The following is a 23718-nucleotide window of genomic DNA, read 5'->3' as shown; positions in this document are numbered from 1 at the left end:
TGATTGGATAAAAGTATTATGATAAAAGAGTTTTTTCATTCAGAATCTCATCATAATTCGCCACAGAAATTTACATTTTCACAACGCAATTCGGTTACTTTGTTGCAAAACTCTTCATATTTTTTGATTCTAATATTTACCTTGTATTATGTTATAAAGCTAGTTTTTCTTGAGCAGGTCCCAAAAATGCCAAGAAATACTCTTGACACTGCCCCTGATCAAGTCGACATTGATAATGACGTTGATTCTGTTCCGCATGAGCGCGATACTCCAGAATCGATAGTTACTACTTCAAGCTCCGGAGGAAACGATGAGCATAACCTACAAGAAACTAAGACTTCTAAACGTGCAGTTGGAAAGAAACGCCGCAGGTCTCCAGCTTTGGAGCTTTTAGAAGAGAATGTTGCACAGGGTATCGCTGTATCTGAAACATCAGAACCTAATCCAAAGAAGAGGGTGTTGCCGCCCCGCAAGGTTGGGACACTTGCAAGTGTTCTTGCGGACGAAGTTGCAGCAGATCAAGGTATGCTTAATTATTATCATATTACAGTTATTGTCTTATTATTTAATATCCGATTAATACTTTAATTATTATTTAGCTGCTCTGTTAGCGCCTCTTATATCAGGCGAAACAACGATTTTGCTGACTTCTGATGAAAGCCTCTTAGAAACTTGTGATGTTATAGAGGACAATGAGGATGAGGAATTAATTAAGACCAATAATATTGATGATAAGGAAATTTCTGTACCATCATTTAGAGTTGTTAATGGAGATATAAGCGGGTTACGGAGTAAGGCTCAAGAAGTTCGTAAAATTTTTGTATTATAGCTTTCATAATCATTCTCATTTAAGCAACAATTTTTAAAGTCTTTAACCTATAGGAAGATATATCTGATGCGGCGTATGAAAAGCGTCATCGTAAGCATGAGCTAGCCGAAAAGAAACTTAGAAATCGTGAGCGCGAAAAGTTGGCATATGAGAGATACCAACAACAATTAGCCGTTGAAAAGTTGCGCAATACCGATTCAAAAAGTTTAATATCGGTTGCTGCTCTGCGAAATAAGGATGCAACAAATGACGCGAGTAAGCTGCAGATAGCACATCAAAAATTGCTCAAAGAGGCTGAAGATACGTTAGCCATATATGATTCATTTGGCTTAGGTGGAAAAAAGCGGAAAGTGGATGCGACTATCAATGAAGGAGAGGGCAAGGCCCCGGAAGAACCTGAGATGAAAAGAACACGACTTCGGGGGTCAAAAAGTACTTTGATTACAAATTCTGATGATGTCCCGCCCAAACCTAAGGAGGAAACATCGACACGAATTACCCGAAGTCGAAAGAAGAAAAACGATGAACTTGCTTCAAAAGCGTCTACGATAACAAAAAAACCTGCCAAAACACCACTAAAAGGAAAAAAAGCACAAAATTCCATGTTTCCTTCTACGACAGCAATGTCAGCCGTGGCGCCAATACTTTCAACTGCCGACCGTGTAACAAGTTTTGTTAGACCACGTACAGGAATGGCATCGGGCTCACGCAAGAGCACACGCTCTGCTTTTGCATTCGGTGAACGTGTTCCAACCAGACTGATGAGTAAAAAAGATTTCGTTTTGCCCGATGCTGTTTTTGGAGAACTGATTAACCAGCGTGAACAATTGCGAACACTTGAAATTCAAGATCAACGTCTTCAATCAGAAGAATATAAAATATCTTCTGAAAGCAGTCGTGTCAAATAAGCACATTAATATTTCTAATTTAGCGGTAACAACGAATAAGTAATTTGAATGGTTGGGAAACTTGTAAATTACTTATAGAAGCTAAAAGACATTTTCTTCTTTTTTATCTCTTTTGTATTCTTGTTTTGTGTAATTTAAAAAGAATGCCATCGGGTTATTTTCTTTATCTAACTAATATTTGTTTTCATTGTTTAATTTGAACAATATATTTCATTTAAAATAAAAATTGTTTAATAGTAAAAAGGTAATAAACTAGATTTTAGTAATTTCTAATAAAAATATACTTTGTAATGAGGCAGCGTAAGCTACGTCATCTGTTGATTCTTTATCTTCTTCGTTGTCGTCATTTTTATCATTTATATATTTGTTATGATTAAAATTGAACGAAGCAAGAGAGATTTGATTACATTTAAGTTTCCATTTATCCAAGAGATATTGAATAGATCTTTTGGAACTGTTAAATAAAAAAAAAAAAATATTCTGAAAAATTATTTTAGGAGTAAAATAATTTAAAATTTAATGATACCTTCTTTCTTGATATGATGTTATGAATTTTGCATTTGGAAAATGATAAGTTAATATATAAGCGATGGTTACAATGATATCTTCAAAATCTAGATATATATATAAGTGAAAATAGAGAAAATAATGAAGAAGTTAAACATTACATTTACATTTTACCTTTTGGATCATAAAAAGTATCACTTCCCAGAATCCAATCAATTTTTCTATTAGATTTTTCAATATCATTTAGTAATTGAAATAAACCACCGCCACTTTCGAGTTGATGATCGTTATCACTAAAATCACCCCACATTAAACCTTTTATCCAAATGTTATTTCTAGATAGTAAATTATTTAATTTTGCAATTTCTCGAATATTTTCAAGTATTTGAGGTACATCTGATCTATCTGTTAGAATCACATGTGTATTATCGGAGAGTAATGCACACAAAAGTCCTGGTAATGAAGTGCCTGAACCTAGCTATTATAATTGTGATATAATAAATGTCCGTCGTAAATAAACAAATAAACCTAAAATTGAAATTCTGTTAACCTTACTTCTAAGATTGTTTTGTCCTTAAATAAATCTCTCTCATGCCAAATATATTCGGCTAATACAAATGCTGCTGGCCATACGTAACATCCATATGTTGGGTCAAGTAATTCTTTTATTATAACAGATTTTCCCTCTGAATTTTCATCATCCCAAAAATAAAATTTTTTCATTTTTGAATTGCTACGCCACATTTAAAATTGATATATATATTATATTAAGTAATGCCATGCAGATGACATTGTTAACATACTAGACTATATAGAAATTTTATTTTTTTAAAAAGAATTTATTACATTTCGAATTAGACTAATATTTAAAGATTTAATTGTAGATAGCTTCCTGGAGTTCAATTAAAATTACATAACTCCTTATATTTTGAATGGGTATTGATCGTCTGGAACAAGAAATAGCTAATGAGTCTTCTGAACCTGTACGTGTTTTAAATAGTGAGGTGAACGGGAATGGGATTCTTGAAATGTCTGAAACCGAACCAACACAAACACAATATTCTACAGTTACTGACGAGGATGAATCACAATCGGAAACGCGAAGCAATAATGCTAGTGAAGTAACAGAGAATAATGTAACCGTTTTGAGACACCGAGGTGGATCAAATTTGCAAATTTCAACTAAATCGTCAAAGTCAACAGGCTTTACAGTCGGTTTATCTTCGGGATCAACGATTTCGTCCTCTGCAGGCGAAGGGAGTAGTCGCACTGTTAGAAGAGGTTCACAGAGCAAAAATAATGAGGTTCATACAAATAGTGGTAGCTCTGAATATGAATGTAATATTTGGTAAGAGAAAGATAATGAACTTATCTGATATTTGAATTATTTACTCAATTTCTTCGAATTCAGTTTTGACACAGCATCTTCACCTGTTCTAACTTTATGTGGGCATTTATTTTGGTTAGTATTTTAACAAATTATATTATTAAATATCATATTTTTATTAAGTAAATATTTTTCTTTTAAATAATATCAGTTGGCCATGTCTGCATCAAGTTAGTAATTTTAATTTCTAAAAATATTTATTGCTCAATAATAATTATTTTAATGAACAATTGACTCAATTTTATGATGGTAGTGGTTAGAGGCACAATCTCAAAATCCACTATGTCCTGTATGCAAAGCGGGATGCGGACAAGATAAGGTTATACCAATTTACGGAAGAGGAAAAGAGGCTAAAGATCCTAGGTACAGAAAAATATGTTGTATCAAGTTTGAGTAGGCAATTATTTAATTTAAACCTGTAATATTGTAGGAAAAATTCAGATATTCCAAATCGTCCCGCTGGTCAAAGGCCTCAACCACAAAGAGATCCAAATCAACCGAGTGCACAGTTTTTTCCTGGTTCATCATTTCATTCGAATGCATTTGGACCACATTTTTCAATTTCAGCTAGTACAATATTTCCATCATTTTTTGGGGCACAATTCGTAAGTCTCTGTAAACGTTTTATCTTCTTTAAGTAATGTACAATAATAATTTTTTTATCTTAGACTTTTCCTCCTCCGAATGGACCCCCTTCACCACAACAAGCCTTTATCTCAAGGCTTCTTTTGATGTTTGGCTGTCTTATTCTTATTATGATTTTGCTTTATTAGATCAGTTGTTAAAATATTTATATCCATTTATTACAAATAAACAAACAAATTTCAATCATCTCGTAAAACTGGTAACCAAATGATCACCAGGCCATCAAAAGCTTTTGTACTCTTTCCAAAAAATTATCACTTGTAGTTTGCTTAGATGAAGTTATTTTACACACTTGTTCATTAATTTTTGATGAATCCTCTTGCATCTTGTAATCTTCTATGATGTGTTGTTCTTCATCATCACGATGCGTGTTGTTTGATACATTCAACCATGGCATACGTTTCGCTAGTGACTTAATAAGTTTTTCCAATTTAGTTTCCTTAGTATCCTTACGCCAATATTCTTTAAAATTCACGCGATCATTTGATGCACGATATTGTTCCACGAGATCGAGCTAAGAATATGAAAATTAAATAAGTATCAAATAAATATTAAAATAAATGAATAATACAACTGTATATCTAACTGACAATTTCATCAGCAACTTCATCCGAGATTGCTGAATTGTTGACTAATTCAAAAGCCAACTGCTTTGCTTGTCCTATTTCATCTGCTGACTTATTTAAGTTGCTAACGTAAAACCAATTGATAACCGACAAGGAACCAGGTAATTTTGGGTCATAAGGGCCTTAAATATTATCCAAATAAATAGTAGTTAATCGAATTTATCAATTTACCTTTTTATACAAGGAAAAAAAAAAATTCTTACCGACAATAGCACCAACAAAGGGTTCTTCGTTAAATTTTTCGTCTCTGAATAATTTTTGATAATTATTTTGATTTTCCAAATCGACTATTGAAGGATCAGGTTGAAAAATCGGGTGCGAATGATACCACCCAACGACTTGCATATTACGATCAGTAATGGTTTGCTGAACTTCTAATGCGGAAGTTGGATCCATCTCAACATTGACGTGATTCTCTCCAGTTTGAAGTGAACGACAAGGAAAAGTAGTTTTGATAATCAACTCTTCGAGAATTCATATTGATTAATAATATATATATAATTCATCTAAAATTAAATAGCTGCTAACTTACTTTTCTCCTCGGGTATCCAATGACCAGCTAAAAATCCAATGATTTCGGTATTCATAAGGTGTGCATGAAAATCCATCGCAACAAGTACGTTTGATTCTACAATCATCGAAAACGGTTGACATCCAGCAACATTTGAATTAGGAGCGCCAAAAAATGGATCGCACTTTATCATCGTCAATGGGTCTCTAATATTTTAAAGTTTTTTATTTCATAAACATATTTATTATAATGCAAATATTAATTTAAATAAACCTTACGCGCTTTCTTCGGGAGTGTTCGATAGTTGTTTTCTATCTCCACGTAATCTTGCTTTCGCATACTCAGTACGGCCATCAGCACCATACAATTGACTAGCATTTTCTTTTGCAACCTCTTGTGCAATCTTTGGTGACATACGGCTAAAAAGATTTCAAAAAAAAAAAAAAAAAAAAATTGCAATTAACTAATTATATAATAAATTTATTATCCTTTTACTTACGGACGACCACTACTACTATTCTCTTCGGCCGTTAAAATTTGATAATTTTCATCTGCTTGTATTAACATATCGTCTTCTATTTGATCACTTTCTTTAATTTTTAATTGCTCTTCTTGCCTAATTAGAAAATTTTGTTCCTTATCATTTAAAGATTGAGAATCGGACTGACTAATATTATCTACCGTATCATTTGGCAAATCATCATCTGATTTATTACTGGATGGTTTGATTGGGGATGATTCGGGTTTCTTTTCAAGTTCTCGGTTTTCTTGGGGCGGATTCCTCATAAGATATGGCCTCGCTGCAGCAGAGTTAGGATCTAACTCTTTACCTGACAAGGTATAACCCTTGCCAGATTCTTGCACCTAAATAAATAGTAGGAATTCATAAATCCGGGACAAACGGTAACTTATAAAAGTAGTCTTTTTTTTATTTTCCATGTACTCTAAGCACTTCCAAGTTATTTCTTCACCTTTAGTGGCAAGGGAATTCCATCTCTGAATAACTTGATAAAGTGTTTCTGAGCATGACTTCGTATCGAATTAGTATCCCTTGTTTTTATGTGTTCGGCCAACTTTTGTTTCAAAAGAGAAGTGTTAATTTATGTGAGGCGAAATAAAAAAAGAACAACTTATATAAACGAGTTTTTTATCTTACTTTCTTCCAATCACGCCCATAAAGGTCCAATCCGGACAAGAATAGAGATTCTTCTTCATCAGAGTACGCACCTATATTCATACCTGGTAATATTTTCTTTGGAGTTTTTTTTTGTTTTTTGATTGGTTCAGAATTAGATTTTACTTCATTTCTTTGGGAACCACTATTTCCTTCGCCATTTTTTCCATTATTTGATATATTTTCAAACACGTAAATATTCGAACTATCATCGATAGATACGGAATCATTGTTAGGATGGCTGATCATCTCATCAGACGGAGACACATTATTCTGTTGAGAAGTTTTTTTGTAAGCATCACTTTTGCGTTTACGACCTTTCGTTCCTTTAAATAAAGGATTTTGAAATTTTATCATGTTATAATACATTATTAAATAAACATAAAATTATCGATTAGAATATATCGCAAACCTGTTTTCTTTGATTTAGGTCTCGAAGACGGATTATAATCATCATCATCGTCTTTATCATCATTTTCGTAAAAATTGTCATATGTCGTACTATGATATTGTGAGTAATAAGGATGTTCATCATAACCTTCCTGAGCCAATAATTGTGCAATATATGCAGAAGACATTTCCTCCTCCTGTTGTTGCGTTAATACACTGGATGGTGGTTCGGGTGATGAACTTTTTCTCTGTTTTTTTAATGCAAGTTCCGTCTCTCCGGAAGGACGCGTTTTTGTTTTTGGAGGCATATTAATATCACGTATTATATATATAAGGTAACTATTTAAATAAGAAAATATAATCAAGTTATATTTCAATAATTATCAATTAAAAAAATGGCTTGATTATTTATCGATAAATCTTTACGCGTTTTTTAAAGATATAATTTGGTGATATGAGTATTATATCACATGATGATAGGTGAATGTTTGATGCTCATTATATTCTCAATTGACTTTGACCATGCTAGAAACAATTGAATGACAATATCAAATTCTTCTAAATACTTACCAGGTAGTTTTGAAGTGAAAGGTTTAAAGACAAATAAACTTTTATCTTATCAAAATTCATTTTTTTTTTTTTGATAATTTACATGAGTTTGAAATCTAAAACTGGCCAGTTCCGTTCTCATGTTACAAATTACCCGGGCGAATTTATGTGAATGTACCGTGAATCATGTGAATTTTTTCCCTATTTTCCTGAACAAACATATCATCACAAATCACATTTGTTTTAATGTGACATTTAACAAGCTTTTTGTCTTCAAAGTTCCTTTAATTATTCTACGCCACTATTAGTGTAGTAAATATTTTATGAATTGTCCTGGCCTATTACATAGATAGTTAATAGTTCTTTTATATTACTTAAGTAACGGTGGAACGACCAGTAGCCACGTAAACACTATGTGGTCTAAAATTGTTGGCCAATTAAAAAATGCCAATCAACAGCATCTTTCCTCATTATTTAGTACACCACCAACACAACCTCCACCATCAACACCATTTAAACCACCTGAAAAGCCATTTGCAAGAAGAAGGGGTTCTAGCGTAAGCTCGGCTAAACAGCGCCAGAGTATAATTTTTGGACATAACTTAGAGAACGAGGCTTTAGAAAGATCAAAACTAAATACACGAAAAACGTGAGTTCTGAGAGATTTTAAAGTTAGATCTCGTGATAATAACACAGGTCGAATAGTAAAATTAAACGGCGCATGCATGTTTATAAATATTTTAAGAAAATTATTAATTATTAATTCGTGAGACGCGATTGATTTTTTGTTATGGATGAGTAGACGTGATATTTATTTTAGATTATAAATGTGCATATAATCTATTGCCGCCATTTTATTATTCGACCTGTGATCTTGATTTTGTATTTTGTTAGCCTTTTCAAAACGCGTAAGCTTTCTTAACTTCAGTGGTAATTCGGTTTGATGGTGCGTTAGAATTCCTGCTGAGCAACAAAATGATCTGTGTTCGCTCTTTCGACAATGTCAAAACTCTTCTGACGAAAAGGTAATGACATATTTGTTTGCCTTCCTATAAAAAAAATAAATAGTGGATATTCCTAAATGTCCTAACTGTTAATTATATTCAAATTTCTAGGAACAAGACGTATTATTAATTGCAACCTCACGTAAATTTTGTGACATATATGTTGAAGCTCCCGAGTTGCTTCAAGAGAGGTGATTATGAAATAGTTGATAATATAATGGGACAAGTTTAATAACGTATTTGGCATTTAAAAATAGTTTCGAAGACCTTGAATCTTTTACCAAAGCTATATCAAAACACTTAGTTACTTGTATTCGCGGTATTCTTCCGGCGGAAAAAGATTTTAAGGCCAGTCAAGGTAGTTTGAACATTTGTTAAGCCATGATATAAATTTACAGGATGTTAATCTCCTTTCTTTTGTTTAAAATAGAGCTTTTGAAAATTTTATCTGATGAAAATCGATTATTAATAATATTAAAAGCAATTGACATATTATGCTTTGGACCTGTATGTATAAGTATTGATCTTTATACATTTTTTATATTCGTGCGATAATCTTAAAAGCCATATTATATTATATGTATATTTATTTAATAGTTTAGAAAATAATGAAAGATATTGAGAGCTTAATTCTTTATTTTAGGAAGTTGTATATGAGATCATGTCCTCAAACGAACTTCCTTCAGTCCTGATATATACGTTACAGTGTTTCATAGAAAATAATCCACAAGACGAATTGCTTAAATCCAAAGAGAAAAGTGAATCGCTGCCATCAGATGCATCAGCTTCTTTTAGTGTGATATCTGATATCATGACGGATATTCTTGTTTATTTCGTAACAAAGCCAATAATTTTGAGTCAGTTAATTAAACAAGATTTGTTGTTCTTACTGGTTACAATGACAATAAATAAAGGAAGAACTGTATATAATGTCGATATCGACAATCAGTCTTTCGCTTGGGAGGATAGGTATAATTAGGTGTATTTTTATGATTTCAAGTTATATCAATTTTTTACTAATGTTGTTAATTTATTTAGAGCACTTGATATTCTTGCTAGTTTATTTGATTCAAATATCATAAATGAAGAATGTTTAAATTACTTTCAGAGTAAAAATATTTTAGGTGCGCTCATGAAAGTATTGGCAGATAATATTGATTTCGAAAAAAATAAATTCATTGATAATCCACAATTAATATATGCCGGTTCTATGCTTGTCGACTTAATACAGGTTAGTTATCCTTACTAATTAATTTATGAAATAAACTTAATAAATTATTCATTAACTCATGGCTTGATTAGGGTACATATAAAATTACGCCAATATTTTTAGAAGAATTTTGTAATTGTAAGGGGTATGATGCATTTTTCAACTTACTCGTATTACCCCCATTTGATGGACAATCGTCGACTACTAAGGTGAATGTTCAGTTTAATTTTTGATTAATGAATCATTTTGAAATTGCCGATAACATATCCATTAAATTAGGATACGTTAATAACACTTGCCGAAGATCTTGTATTTTTCGGAACGGATGCTATAAAACCTGCTTCGAATGCGACGCCGTATCAACATAGCGGTAATTTAATTCAACGGGGGTTTTTTTTTTTTTGCGATAATTTTAGTTTAAATTAAGTTTAAAAAAATTTTTTTTTTTAGATTTTAAATTACCTCCTGAATCAAAGGACGATGGTAATTTATATTTTTATTAATTAATCTGTAATTTTAATATATGATATATTATCTTGAAAAAAAAATATATATATATATTTTTTAGAATCGCTTTTTCGTAACGAGAGAGCATTCCAAGTTCTTGTATCCGCTCTTCTGTATCCAGAGTCAAAATCAAATTTTCATTTTGGTTCATTAGATGTCAATAGTGATGTAATTCCTGACATTTTCCGCCAAAAAATAGTTGCGGCTATCGCTGAAGTTTTCAAATCAAACTATTTAAATTATTTTTTGACTGAGTCCTTGAACATAGTACCGATTTTGATTGAACATTTAGATAAATTTAGTTCGAAAGTTCAGGTTGGAATCGTATATATTATTAAAGGAATAATAATTGGCTTCATATATGATTAACATATTGTATATATTTTAGAGGTCAATTTTGGATTTGTTGGTGTTTGTTATGGTTGATTTGAATTATGTTCCATTTAGGGAATTGGTTGTATTGTCTTTACATTTTCAAGGTAGATATCTCGTTATCAAATATTAAATAATTAAAATAACTTCGATATATCAATTCTAATCGTTAAATATATATCTTTTACAAAGGCCAGTCATTGAAACATACGACAGCTGTTGCGTGTGAAACTGTTATTTCACTTTTACAGACTTCTTCAAAATTTAAGGACGTTTTTCGTGAAATCGGACTATTAAACATGTTATGCAGCCTTCTTCAGGAATTAGCAACTACGCTACAGGATAAGTTTGGCAACGCGCATTTTGTAAAAAGAATATCAATTTCGCAATTATCAGACATATTAGAACATCAAAACAAAGAAACAAAAAATCGGTTCGGTTCTGAAGTAATTGAAAATTTTCAATTAATAGCGGAGTGTCTGATCGAATTATTAAAAGGCAACAAAGCAAATCTTACTTTATTTGGAGTCACGTAAGGAAATTATTTATGACTAAACTTTTTCTATGAAATATAATTTATTTACATTAACCATATCTTATAGATATAAAGGAAATTTATTTGATTTATTACATTACGATGAGACTCGTGATGGCGCGTTAGCTATCTTTGAAACTTTAGTTGTAGAAAGTTATGTTTTATGTAATTCTGAGCCACAAACTCCCAAATCAACTAAATCTTCTTTATCTTCAGCTGTAGAACATTCATTTCAATTTGGAAGATTAGTCGAGATTGTACAATCACTTTCTCGGTTTGATCTCAAAATGAAAAAACACATTCTTTGGTCTATGAGGCGGATTTTGGTAGCGTGCCCCGAAATGAAGGATGTTTTTCGTGATACAGGGGGTTTTGTGTGTCTCGTCAGCTTATTAGTAGGGCTAGAAGATGTATATAAATTATGGATTAAAAATAATGAGATTAAGGACAATCCTCAAAGTGCTGATGAAATTAAAAAAACGAATAGAAAATATTTTGAAGATGAACATCCCACAAAAGATCAAGCAGTTGAAATGCTGAAAGCCATTTTTTCGCTATTTGCTGAAGCGCTTTCAGATCATGATGCAAATCGACGATTTTTCAGCACTACTATCGGTTTTAAGTCTATGGAGGATGCAATTGTTCTTACTCGTATTCTTGAACCCGGTGGTTCTGCTGAACATTTTTTTGGAATTATCTTCGGGTTTGTTGTTGAAAACGAAACCGTCGTTGACGTATTTGCTGAACCGGTGTCTAATGGAATCGAAAAATCTGGAGAAAATTCAAGCAGAATCACTAGGACATTTGGCAATATGAATGATGAAATTAGAAATCCCAATGTCGTTCCAACTATATTAAATTTGCAATTACATGTGCGATATAATGAAAAATTGTTCTCATATATTTATGAAGCAATACTTGCTCTTGCTTTTGCTAATCGACGAAATCAGGTGATGTTAAATAAATATGGAGTACTAGAAATTGTTTTAAGGCGTCTTTTTCCAACGCCCAAAGAGATTCCTACAAATGAAAGACGATTTTTGAATAGATTAGCTTTACGTCTAATTGAAATGGGTGTTTCTACTAAAGAAATTCGATTTTTATTCGAGCAGCTTGAAAATGGAAATCAACAGTCTGAAGAAATATTTACAGACAATGAAGGAAACTTCATGAACGCGATGGACATGGTTTTATTTGGTGTTCAAAGAAGTCGTTGGCCTAGATTTGTTCAATTTGATATGAGTCAATTCGGATATTCTTGCATGGAAATGAGTAACTTAAGTGATCGACAATTTCCGCCAGCTAATGGAGGATATACATTTATGACTTGGCTTGATATTGAAAATTTTGATTCAAATATTAATTTGACACTCTTAGGTTTGAGTGATGATGAAAAACGTTGTTACTTGCAAATATATTTTGAAGCTAAAACTCATAAACTTGTTGTTCAGACTTCACCAAAACAGTCAACTATATTTGAGAGATATGAATTTAAAACAGGTTGTTGGTATCATATTGCTATTGTACATAACCGACCACGTTTAGGGTCATCCACAATGTCTCTATTCGTCGACGGTCGATTTGTAGAAAATCTAAAGTGTCCATATTTAGGTCAGCCTGCAGCTAATAGACCGATAAGAACATTTATTGGAACACCTAAGGATATTGCTCGCACTTCAGGTAAAGGCGAAACAAGACTCTCATGGGATCTTGGACCATGTTATTTTTTTGAGGATGATTTAGATGGTGATCTTATTAGTGTATATTATCATCTTGGTCCTCGTTATTCTTCTAATTTCCAAGATTCTCTTGGACAATTTCAAACTTATCAAACATCAACACTTCTTACTATGAAACTTGAAGCGTTAAATCGACAGCGAAAGGATGCAAACATTGAAGTAGATCATTTAGCTATGGTAACTGCAATTCGTGGAAATAATAGTCAAACTTTGCCTGAAGACAAAATTATTTTTGCTTTTAATGCAAGCAATATGCTTGTATGTGGTCAAAATGCTAATATTTTGGGATCAGGGCTATATGAAGGGACATCACAAGAATTAGCACTTAGCACTGTAATTTTAAATGCTGCTGTTCCAAAAGTAGAACGGGCATTACGAGTTTCACATGGATTAGCTGATTTATATGGCAATCCTGTTACTGCAATCCCTTATGGGATGGATGATTCAATTTGGAAAATTGGAGGTTCTGCTGTAGTTTTAAGATTAATAGAAAGAGCAGATGTAAGAAGAGCTTTAATTTTATTCAATATTGTAGATTGTAAATTATTTGACTTTATACTTATATTTGTATATTAATTATAAAAGACAGCAAAAGATCTATACAAGACAGTTTGTACACTAATTGAACTTATTCGGTTCAGTTGGAGAAATTCTGAGGATATGGAAAGAATTCATGGTTATGAAATCTTGGCTTATTTATTAAAACAAAAACACGGTCTTTTGACATACGAACTCCTGAATTTATTACTTGTTTTTGTTGGGTATAACCCAATAAACCCAATGTAAGTTTATAACTTAATATTGTCTACAAATGTATTTTTTTTATCCATGTCGAAGATATTCAACTTTAGTTTTTCCCATCATTAAGGGACTCAGTAATCATCAATCCACTTGCTTATCGGTTTCTTATACTTGATTTCGATTTATGGAGACATGCTGACGAGACTGTCCAACGTGCCCATCTTATGCAATTTGCGACATTTATCCAATTAAGTCAACATCATCATTTTAATGCTAAGCGTTTGAGTAAAATGAGTATCCTTTATTCATATTTATTTATAATGAAAGTAATTTTGCCATTTTTGATATCCATAACCATCGCAATAACACTAAAGGCGTTGTAAAGAAAATGCTAGTTGCCTTAAAGTTAAACGTTTATCCGAAGGATTTATTGATAGACTTCATTGCAACGCTTAATATTGTAGTTAAATACAATTTTACAAATGAAGTCATAAGATCTATAGCAACATTTCTAGTATCTTCTCTTAATAAACGTAAGTTTTTTTCTAATTCAATTAACTTTTACTTGTTCTTAAGTTATTATTACTAACTTCATATGCAGCAAACAAGCCACGATTTGTTGCTACTCCTCGTCGAGAATCTCCCCTTAAAACTGGAATTGGTTCTTCTTTTGTACATGAAAATGTGATAGGAAAGTCATCTGTGAAAAATATAATAACAGACGTGAAAAGTTTGTCAGTGAAGCATATAGGTGTTTTAGTAATGGAAATGCTTACCGAAATACTTTGCGATAAAATGAATCCTTTTTACGTTAATAAGTTTTCTTCAACAATTACAAACAAATGGCCATTACTTTTTTTTAACGAAGACTCTAACCCATTCTGGGTCGTTTGTGCGGCTAGAATTTTGGCCAGATTGTTTCATTCTCAAGGCTCCTCTTATGTTCATAAATTTCGCTCATCCTCAGAAGGGTTTATAGTAATGCAGAAATTGCTCCCGCAATGGTGGTATCTCACGCAATTACAGCAAGCATTATTTGCTATGCTTTTTGGTACAGATATTTGTGACGTTCCTTTCGATGCGCCATTTGATCTCTTTTCTCTTTTGACTTTGTTTAGAGACAAAGATAACGAGACACATATTGTATGTCCGGATGTTTTGCCAATTATTTTGTCTATGATGAAGGAAGGTATCAATACAATAGTAAAATTGAGCTACGATATAGAAAAAAATACAAAATCAAGAGTTAGAACTCAAGACGACATAATTACACAAAAGAATAAAACAGAAGCTGAACGGAGACGACTTTCAAGAGATAATGATGTCCTTCTTGAAGGTAAAGTTTATATTATTAGTGAAGATTATGAGATTCTCGTTTTGCGTATTAACATAATCGTACGTTTTTGGTAGAAAAAAATGGCGAAGAAACCAAAGAAACTTTGTTTAAACTTTCTCATGTTGAACAGACTCTCATACATTTTCTCGCCGACATGTATAATAATTCTGCTGAATTCAGTGAACTTTGTTGTAAAAGTGAAATAATGGATAGCTTTATTGAAATTTTATTTCCAATTGTTTGTGCTTGTGATGAGGTCTCAATAGAAACAGAACTACATTCAAAAAATTTTGGAATGGAATGTGATATCAATGCGGTTTTTGAAACGCACATGAGTAGCGGGACTTCCATTATAGTTCCGATCCTTACAAGTATATCAAAGCAGCCAACTCAATACATTGATGATGAACCTGCAGAAGAAATGACTTCCTTTTCAAGTGGAAGTAATCGCTTGAGAATTATAACAGATAATCTCACATTAGGTTCTTTATCATCGTCGCCACTACGATCGAGCCCATTACAAAGTGATACGGAGGAAGATCCCATATTTAATGTACCAGAAACCACCGTAAATCAAAGAGCAAAAAGAACAGATTATGCCGAACATAAGAATGCGACTGTAGAAAGTCTTCTTGAGTTTATAGTTTCGATCTGTATAAATTCTGTTGTTGATCTCAAAACCAAACCCCTGTCAGGTCTAGAAGTTGTGCTCAGAGTATATATCAATTTGCATATTATAGCGATTTATCATTCTTTTGTAATTACTAATGTAAATTGTATTTTTAGTCATTCCCTCCATCTTTATTAGAGCATCAGGTATATAAAGTAGTTAGTATTGTAAACAAATTATATATCATTGCTAACAATATAATTTCTTTAGATACAATTCGAAAGTTATATTTTAACACATGTCTTAGGTAGTCTCAAAAGCGTTTCACAACTTGATATGAATATGTTAATGGATCAACGTATAATGGCAAACATCGCTAGATTTTCCCAACTTACGGTAGACGCATTATATCAAGGTTAAGATTTTTAAGATTTATAAATTAAACATCATTTTTATATTTATAGAAAAATTAATAAATTAATTTACATTAGGGTGGTTTTCGGATGGAAGAAAACAAATATTCGATTTCCTTACCGTTGTTCTTGAAGGAATTCAACGAATTGATAATGCTAATAATGCTAATGGAAAACGAGCTAGTGACCAATGGATCGTTTCATTGTATCGCTCTTTGAATAGAACTATTTTGTTTGGGTTATCAGAAATGGATAAAATGCCAATTGACGCTGATGAGATTCTCGACAAAATGATTTACCATCAAAAAGTCATATTTAGTCAATATAATACTGATATTGAATTTTTAAAATGTTTATGTTATCATCTTTATAAATGTTTACTTTATGATAACCAAGAAATTAAAGCTATATCAACAAACGTATCCTTTATCATAAGTAGTTTATTGAAAAAAAAAAATATACTTTATTCTTAATCAAAGAATATTTTATAGATTTGGAAATTGTTAATGCTTCAAAAACAAGTTGAAATGTCTGGAATTTTGAAAACACGTATCAAAGGAATAGGTATATATAGATTATTATTATTATTATTAGACATACACAAGTATGTCTTTCTAATAAATTATGATTTAACATCCTCACGTTTAGAACACAAAGAACTAATGGAAGGGTTTTCAAAACCTCTTGAGATGGTAATACTCATACTATCTGAATTATATGATTTCAAATGTTTTATATCATTCGATATTTACTGGTTCCTTCGTTAGGACGTGGCTTCATTTTTGGAATGGATTGACTCTCGTAGAATTCAATTGGATGCTTTATTTCTCGAACAGATCTCAAAGATATGGGAATTTATAATCGCAAATGAAATGAAAAATAGTAAAGAATCAATCAAAAGTATTCATTCAAAGCGAATGAATAATAAACTCAAGCGATTACATAAAAAGGTTACATCGGAACAAGATCTATTCGACCGTTATCGTGTTAGGACTAACAAGTGGTCAAGACATATACAAGAAATTGAAACTGGTCGATACCATAAATCGATACAAGACAGTATAGATAATTGCAATTATTTTAGAGATGAATGGACAAAAACTTCAGCAGATTTATTCCGTGAGCGTGCTCTCTGGGGTTCAAAAACTGTTGACACCGAGGCAAAATGGAGATTGGATTTCACAGAAGGTATTAATCTATGAACAAGATATACAGAATAAGTCCTTTTAACCTTATATCAATTTTAAGGTCGATGTCGAATGCGTAAAAAGCTAGAAAGAAATGAAAATTTGCGGTTACACACATACAAACCAAAAAGCAGTAAAAATGAGAAAGCAGTGAAAGAGGTATATTTATTTATTAATCGCAAATAAAAATAGAATTTTTTAGTGATTTCGCTTACTTTCTTAGAACTTAAATGAGAATACACCTCCTTCTCCGGTAGCAAGTAGTCCAATTAAATCATCATGTTGGTATTAGCATTTAAATTTATGATAATAATAAATTTATAAATTTATATATATTTAATTTTTTTTTTTTTTTACCAATAAAGCATTAGAAATACCCGGCTTTCATAATAAAAGAGGTATTTACCGATTTTTTTTTAGAGTTTTATTTATTTTTTTTTTAAAAACAAAAAAAATTTGAACTGTAATTTACATAGGAAAATCGCTGGATCGTCAAATGACTCTTACGCCAAGTACTAGTGATTTGGAGACAATCCCATCTGATGATGTGGATTCCATTGGAAATAGTAAGAATAGTCCAAAATTAGTCGTTATCATAGCCCTTTGTTTATTCTATTGTAATAATTTTCCCTACCAAATTAGGTCAATACACGGAGTCACAAGAAGTCGATGAGGAAGCTACATATGAAGAGGACAATTATAGCAAAGTATTAAGGTCATTAGAAACAGGAGATTCTGTCTTAGATATTTACAATATAAGCCGTATCACCGGATTGGATGCATGCGGTAAATACTGAAGCAGATAAATTACGAACATTACGAACCCTTTCTAACATTTTATTTTATGTACTTTAGAGGGTCTTTTACTATTTTGTAAACAGAATTTGTATTTGATAGATAATTATTTTCAACGTTCAGATGAAGAAATCGTTGACATTTGGGATGCACCAATAGAGGTTTGTTTATATAATTTAGATAAATTATCCTTACTCTAAATATATTATTTATTAATCATAATCTAAAAAAGGAACGAGACCAATATTTACAAATGTTAGCGGCACACGCAGGCTATGATAGCAATACTAGTGTGAAAGAAAAAAAACATAAGAGTCGACGATGGTATTTGTCTAAAGATGATTATGATTATTTTATTGTTATTATAAATATTAATTGAAATATAATAATAGGGCTTATGATGATATTAAAGAAGTTCATAAACGAAAATTTCTGTTTAGGTAATTTAAGTCCATATAGAATATATTGTATATATTGTTTAGATTATACGATTCATACTAAATGATTTTCGCTTTATAAAGGGACGTTGCACTCGAAATATTTTTTGCTGATGGTCGAAATTATCTAATAACATTCTTTTTGAAAGAAAGAGACATAGCATATAGTAAACTCATTGATAGAGCTACATTTTCAATTAGTGGTTCTGAATCAGTTATAGGAACTTCTGCGACTTTAGATGTGATGTCGCCTGTAACTCCGTTATCTATTAGCTCTTCATTCAAATTGACAAATTTCTTTGCAAATTCTTCGTTAACCGAGTTAACTTCACGATGGGAAAAGAGAGAAATATCAAACTTTCAATATTTGATGCATTTAAACACTCTGGCTGGACGGTCTTATAATGGTACGATTTCATAAATAGGGTATTAATATTTTTCAATATTCTCATTACAAATAATGATTTATTAGATCTTACGCAGTATCCTGTTTTCCCATGGATTTTAGCCGATTATACTAGTGAGGAAGTGAGTAATATGATGAAATTTCTATTCAACTTTATGAAGACTTAATTCTATATATATATTTTTTTTTTAGTTGGATTTAACGAATCCTGCTACCTTTCGGGATTTATCAAAACCTATGGGACCTCAAACAGAAGAACGAAAAAGTAAGTATTAATATAATAGACTAAAAATATACAAACGTGTGATCAATATTAACTTTCACATAATTTTAGAGGAATTTCAACTTAGATATCGTTCTTTTGATCCCACTGCAAACGCAACAACACCAGCGTTTCATTACGGAACACATTATTCATCTGCAATGATTGTCTGTTCATATTTAATACGTCTTGAGCCTTTTGTCCAACAATATTTAAAACTACAAGTAATATTATATATATATATATATTTTTTTTTAAAAAAAAAAGGGTAACCAAAATTATACTTCTGTTGAATTCTTATAATCTTAGGGTGGCCATTTTGATCACGCTGATCGATTATTCCATTCGATTGCAAAAGCGTGGTCATCTGCTACACGCGATAATATGAGTGATGTCAGAGAATTGATTCCAGAATTCTTTTATCTACCCGAATTCCTAGAAAATACCAACAAATTCAACTTTGGTATAGTATTTTTATTGTTATACTTTGCATTTTATAGCATAAGTAATTGTTTTTTCTTTTAGGTGTTAAACAAGGAACTGGAGAAGTAATTGATTCAGTCGTTCTTCCTCCATGGGCTCATGGTGATTCCAGAATATTTATTCATAAACATCGACAGGTTCTTATATATAAAAGTTTATGATTCTATATATCAAATATTATTTTTATTAACACTACGGAATTTTAGGCACTCGAGAGTGAATATGTAAGCGCACACCTTCATGAATGGATAGACTTGATTTTTGGTTATAAACAACAAGGACCAGCAGCAGTTGAAGCCATAAACGTTTTCCATCATCTCTCTTATGAGGGAGCAATAGGTAGAAATTACGCACGTCAATTTACAAAATTTTCTTTTTTAATGTATATACTTAATTTTCATTTATTAAAAAAAAGATTTGGATGCTATTACTGATCCCGTTGAACGTTCGGCATCAACTGGTATTATTCATAACTTTGGACAAACACCACGTCAACTGTTCACTAAACCTCATCCTGCAAGATTACCCGAATCATATGATCCTGCTAATGGTATAGGGTTATATAAATTCCACGAGAATGTTGATAAATTAATTCCATCAATATGTCCATTGATAGGTAATATATATTTGATGTATATAGTGTATACGTAATATATAATTAGTAACATTGGATTATACTATAGATATTCGATTACAAGTTCATGACATCCGTTTAGCAAATGACCGCTTAGTTGCGGTTAGTACACAAAAAATTTTGGTTCCTCCTGAATATACTTATTATGTTGAATGGGGTTATTCTGACAATAGTCTTCGACTTCATCAAATGGACACAAGAAAGGTATGATAAATTTTAAATTATTATTGTATCTCGATAAAAATCATTAATTTGCTTTTAAATAGTTGATTGGATTGTACGAGAATCTTCATTTAGAAGCTGTAAGTTGTGCTTGCTTTGCCGATGGAAGAACATTTGTCACTGGTGGTACGGATGCGGTAAGTGATTTTAAATATTTATTTATTTTAAAGAAATACATTTATACATTCATCTTATTGTTAGGTTATTTGTATCTGGAGATTAAAATGGAAGACAAAGTCTCCAGTATTTCAGTTTATGGAATGTTTACGAGGTCATTCAGCAAAGATTAATTGTATTACAAATTCGAGATCCTACAGTATAATTGTTAGTGGATCAGATGTAAGTAATATGTAAGAATGAGTTCTTTTTTAAATTAAATTATTAATCTATTAACGATTATTTATTACTTTTCATAGGATCAAACTTGCATAATTTGGGATTTGAACAGGATGAAATATGTAAGACAACTTCAAAATCATGAGGCCGGAGTTCAAGTAAATGTTTAAAAACGGATATAATTTTTTGTTTGCACATTAAAATTATAATATTGTACTAAATTATGATCATTTTTTTTTAACAATAGTTTGTCGCAGTTAATGATACTACGGTAAGAAATTAATTACATTTTTTTTTATTCTTTGAAATTAACTATAATTTATTTAATTCATAGGGAGACATTGTTACATGTAGTGGACCAGTTATTAAAATTTGGACTATTAACGGAGATCTCTTATTGACTAAAAATACATCACAGCTTCAAGATCCTATTCTTTGTTGTACTTTTTATGAGGTAAACCTTTGTTATAATAAAACCGGATGATTTAAATCTATACGATTTTAAATATATTTAATTATTTGATTATTTAATTAGGGAAAGCAAAATGAATGGCTCGACGAAGATATGATCATAACAGGACACAAAAAAGGAGTAATAAAGATATGGAATAAAACTTTAGAGCCAAAATCAGCTTTAAATAACAATGAAAAAAATAATGATGAAAAAAAAGGTATTTAAATTTCCGATAATTTTTTTTATTATAATTCTTGTACTAATAACAACTTTATTATTAGTTGTTAAATGGGATCTTTCATTGAGACATCAAGTGAAACATGAAAGTAAATTGGGATTAACAACATCATCAGATATAGTAGCACTATTAGCCTCAGGAACGCAGCGTGTTCTTTATAGTGGAGATTCATTAGGAAAAGTTTATACATGGGTTTTACCAGATGTTAAAATAGAGTCACATTGGATGCCAGATAATCAAACAGACAACTGTCTCAAATGTGGAACTAAATTTGCAGTATTAGATAGAAAAATACATTGTAGAACATGTGGAGGTATTTATTGTTCAGGATGTACAAATAGAAATTTAAGATACTGTGTAGATTGTTGTGAAAAATTAGGAATGACAAATTCCACTTAATTTGTAATAATATAAATAATATAAAATATATTTATTTATTTATTTATTTATTTGTTTATTTATTTATTTAATTTTTTTTCAATATATATTTATACATACATAGAAATACAATTATTATTATTTATTATAAATTAGAAGAATGAAGTTTTATCTCATGAAAAGATTGACCTATTGTATCTATTGAAGTATTACTTTTAGATGAACTTTCACTATTTGTTAAAGCAGCTAAATCAGTCCCTTCGCTAATAGTAGTTGCTATTTCTATTTCATATTCATCGTTATTATTAAATTTAGATGAATCAAATAGTAAATTATCATTATCATTAATATTATCAGTAGTTAATAAAACACTATTCTTTTCTTTGATATAATCCCAACGATTCCTACAATGTTTGTTCACAGAAGGTAAATAATCCCATGCACACCAAAATGCAACGACAGCATAAAAACCACCACCAACTAAATCAACCATGTAATGGTGAGTTAAATACATACAAGCCCACCATATCCACATGACATAAGCAAAGCCAAACGGTTTAGACTTTGGAATAACGTGTGAAATAAACAATGCTTGGATTATCGCACATCCAGAATGAAGTGATGGAAATGCTCCAAATACCATTGGAGATCCACTAAATGTCTTTGTATAAGTGTCTGTTCCGAATAATTTATCTATACGAGCCAATCCGCCTGGATGACCAGGCATTGTATATTCTGCTGGTGTGTTCATTCCATACGTATATTCATACCATGGAGGAGAACATGGAAAAACTAATTGTGTTAAAACTCCTGCAAGATTCATATATCCAAACGATTTTGAAAATACTGGTAAAATACCTGGTGGTCCATACCACCATAATCCTGCACTTGTTAAGAACGGTAATGTAAAATGTATTACTCCATAAGGTAACCATGCTAGTAAATCTTTAACAGTGTTAGTATGTTTAGCTATAATAACTGATAAATTATCTCCATATAAAATATTTTCTAATGCTGGCAAAACCGAAACATAAATATGAGGTCTATTTGCTCCCGGAATAAATCTACATGAATAAAATAATACTAACCAACTTGCTATAGGAAGAAAAGGCAAAAAAAATTTTCGGGGAACTGGAAAATAAAGTCCAATTGCAAAAATACAAACTATTAAAAGCTTCAAGAAAATTCCTGGAGTTCCAATTATATAAAAAAGAAATACCCCTAAAATTAATAAAAATACGTATTGAATGTCATAAATTGTCCATGAATAATAATGTAATCTTGGTGGAATAAATCGTTTTGTAAAACGTAACCAAAAAGATTTCCATTGTAAGTTCTTAAGGAAACTTGCTTCGATAAAGAAAACTGGCATAATAATAAATTAATTGTTCCTTTTATTTATTTTTCTATTATTATTTGGTTTGTTTTTTTATGTGAATTATTATTTATTATCTGTTATATATAATGCATTATCTTATTTTAAGAAAAGTTTTTATAATTTATAGTCAGTTAACGAGCAAAACGCCATAGAAGAAAGAGTTCAAATCGAGTTGAATATAAATAGGAAAAAAAATTATGTAGATCTATTAATCGGTTTAGTCCTGATTTAATGAATAACCCTCGTCTAATAAGGTATAAACGTGATGTCACTTTGCAAAAAATTCCGTTGCGGGTAAAATTCTACCGTATAATTTTTTTCCCTTTCAAACAATGATATAAATTTCGCTGTATTATTTAAATAATATTGTCGTATATCAAGTTCATCCGTGAGAAGAAAACTTGATTATACCAAATAAAGAAATGGTTTTATTACTAAGAAATTACACTAATTCATTTTTTTTTTGGGTCATCAAACTGATTTATATTGATTACGCCATGAAAAAGATTGATTTC

The 23718-nt window shown here is 31.1% G+C and overlaps 6 protein-coding genes across 6 annotated transcripts; 3 read left to right on the top strand and 3 right to left on the bottom strand.

Annotated features, from left to right (window-relative positions):
- The first annotated feature begins 31 nt into the window (after positions 1 to 31).
- Positions 32 to 2064, top strand: OCT59_011186 (uncharacterized protein). The gene is made up of 3 exons (XM_025310188.2): positions 32 to 523; positions 600 to 805; positions 883 to 2064. Exons 1-3 carry the CDS (start codon positions 187 to 189, stop codon positions 1735 to 1737), a joined length of 1398 nt encoding a protein of 465 aa, XP_025185076.1. The 5' UTR covers positions 32 to 186; the 3' UTR covers positions 1738 to 2064.
- OCT59_011185 (uncharacterized protein) lies at positions 1898 to 2967 on the bottom strand (the record flags this gene model as incomplete). Its single annotated transcript, XM_025310187.2, has 4 exons — positions 1898 to 2191; positions 2264 to 2351; positions 2419 to 2722; positions 2800 to 2967. 4 exons carry the CDS (start codon positions 2965 to 2967, stop codon positions 1990 to 1992), a joined length of 762 nt encoding a protein of 253 aa, XP_025185075.1. The 3' UTR covers positions 1898 to 1989.
- Positions 2968 to 3031: 64 nt separating this feature from the next.
- Positions 3032 to 4500, top strand: OCT59_011184 (uncharacterized protein). The gene is made up of 6 exons (XM_025324649.2): positions 3032 to 3592; positions 3656 to 3706; positions 3783 to 3801; positions 3885 to 3994; positions 4062 to 4236; positions 4300 to 4500. Exons 1-6 carry the CDS (start codon positions 3177 to 3179, stop codon positions 4402 to 4404), a joined length of 876 nt encoding a protein of 291 aa, XP_025185074.1. The 5' UTR covers positions 3032 to 3176; the 3' UTR covers positions 4405 to 4500.
- On the bottom strand, positions 4367 to 7595 carry OCT59_011183 (uncharacterized protein). Its single transcript, XM_025310186.2, has 10 exons — positions 7548 to 7595; positions 7000 to 7316; positions 6570 to 6913; positions 6385 to 6486; positions 5913 to 6277; positions 5692 to 5832; positions 5435 to 5619; positions 5106 to 5366; positions 4867 to 5024; positions 4367 to 4790 (listed from the first exon to the last, which is right to left on the bottom strand). The coding sequence occupies exons 2-10, from the start codon at positions 7283 to 7285 to the stop codon at positions 4488 to 4490; spliced, it is 2145 nt and encodes a 714-aa protein (XP_025185073.1). The 5' UTR covers positions 7286 to 7316; positions 7548 to 7595; the 3' UTR covers positions 4367 to 4487.
- Positions 7596 to 7939: 344 nt separating this feature from the next.
- On the top strand, positions 7940 to 21907 carry OCT59_011182 (uncharacterized protein; the record flags this gene model as incomplete). The annotated part of the gene is made up of 49 exons (XM_066136344.1): positions 7940 to 8175; positions 8482 to 8551; positions 8642 to 8721; positions 8788 to 8888; positions 8961 to 9037; positions 9174 to 9499; positions 9569 to 9761; positions 9833 to 9949; positions 10020 to 10110; positions 10191 to 10223; positions 10309 to 10562; positions 10636 to 10726; positions 10812 to 11151; positions 11222 to 13394; positions 13479 to 13675; positions 13762 to 13928; positions 14009 to 14167; positions 14236 to 14970; positions 15045 to 15685; positions 15757 to 15786; positions 15851 to 15995; positions 16072 to 16412; positions 16485 to 16557; positions 16642 to 16685; positions 16761 to 17181; positions 17242 to 17339; positions 17404 to 17461; positions 17546 to 17578; positions 17657 to 17746; positions 17823 to 17966; positions 18036 to 18136; positions 18208 to 18299; positions 18368 to 18415; positions 18497 to 18819; positions 18885 to 18940; positions 19011 to 19083; positions 19153 to 19304; positions 19390 to 19543; positions 19606 to 19700; positions 19770 to 19902; positions 19979 to 20179; positions 20247 to 20401; positions 20464 to 20556; positions 20621 to 20758; positions 20836 to 20913; positions 21003 to 21026; positions 21090 to 21209; positions 21291 to 21426; positions 21491 to 21907. The coding sequence occupies 49 exons, from the start codon at positions 7940 to 7942 to the stop codon at positions 21844 to 21846; spliced, it is 10086 nt and encodes a 3361-aa protein (XP_066000973.1). The 3' UTR covers positions 21847 to 21907.
- Positions 21852 to 23372, bottom strand: OCT59_011181 (uncharacterized protein). Its single transcript, XM_025314464.2, has one exon. It carries the CDS (start codon positions 23195 to 23197, stop codon positions 21971 to 21973), a length of 1227 nt encoding a protein of 408 aa, XP_025185069.1. The 5' UTR covers positions 23198 to 23372; the 3' UTR covers positions 21852 to 21970.
- Between the last annotated feature and the right edge of the window lie 346 nt (positions 23373 to 23718).

Source organism: Rhizophagus irregularis, chromosome 19, assembly GCF_026210795.1.
Source record: "Rhizophagus irregularis chromosome 19, complete sequence".
Classification (NCBI taxonomy): domain Eukaryota; kingdom Fungi; phylum Glomeromycota; class Glomeromycetes; order Glomerales; family Glomeraceae; genus Rhizophagus; species Rhizophagus irregularis.
This window is presented reverse-complemented; position numbering and strand designations above follow the sequence as displayed.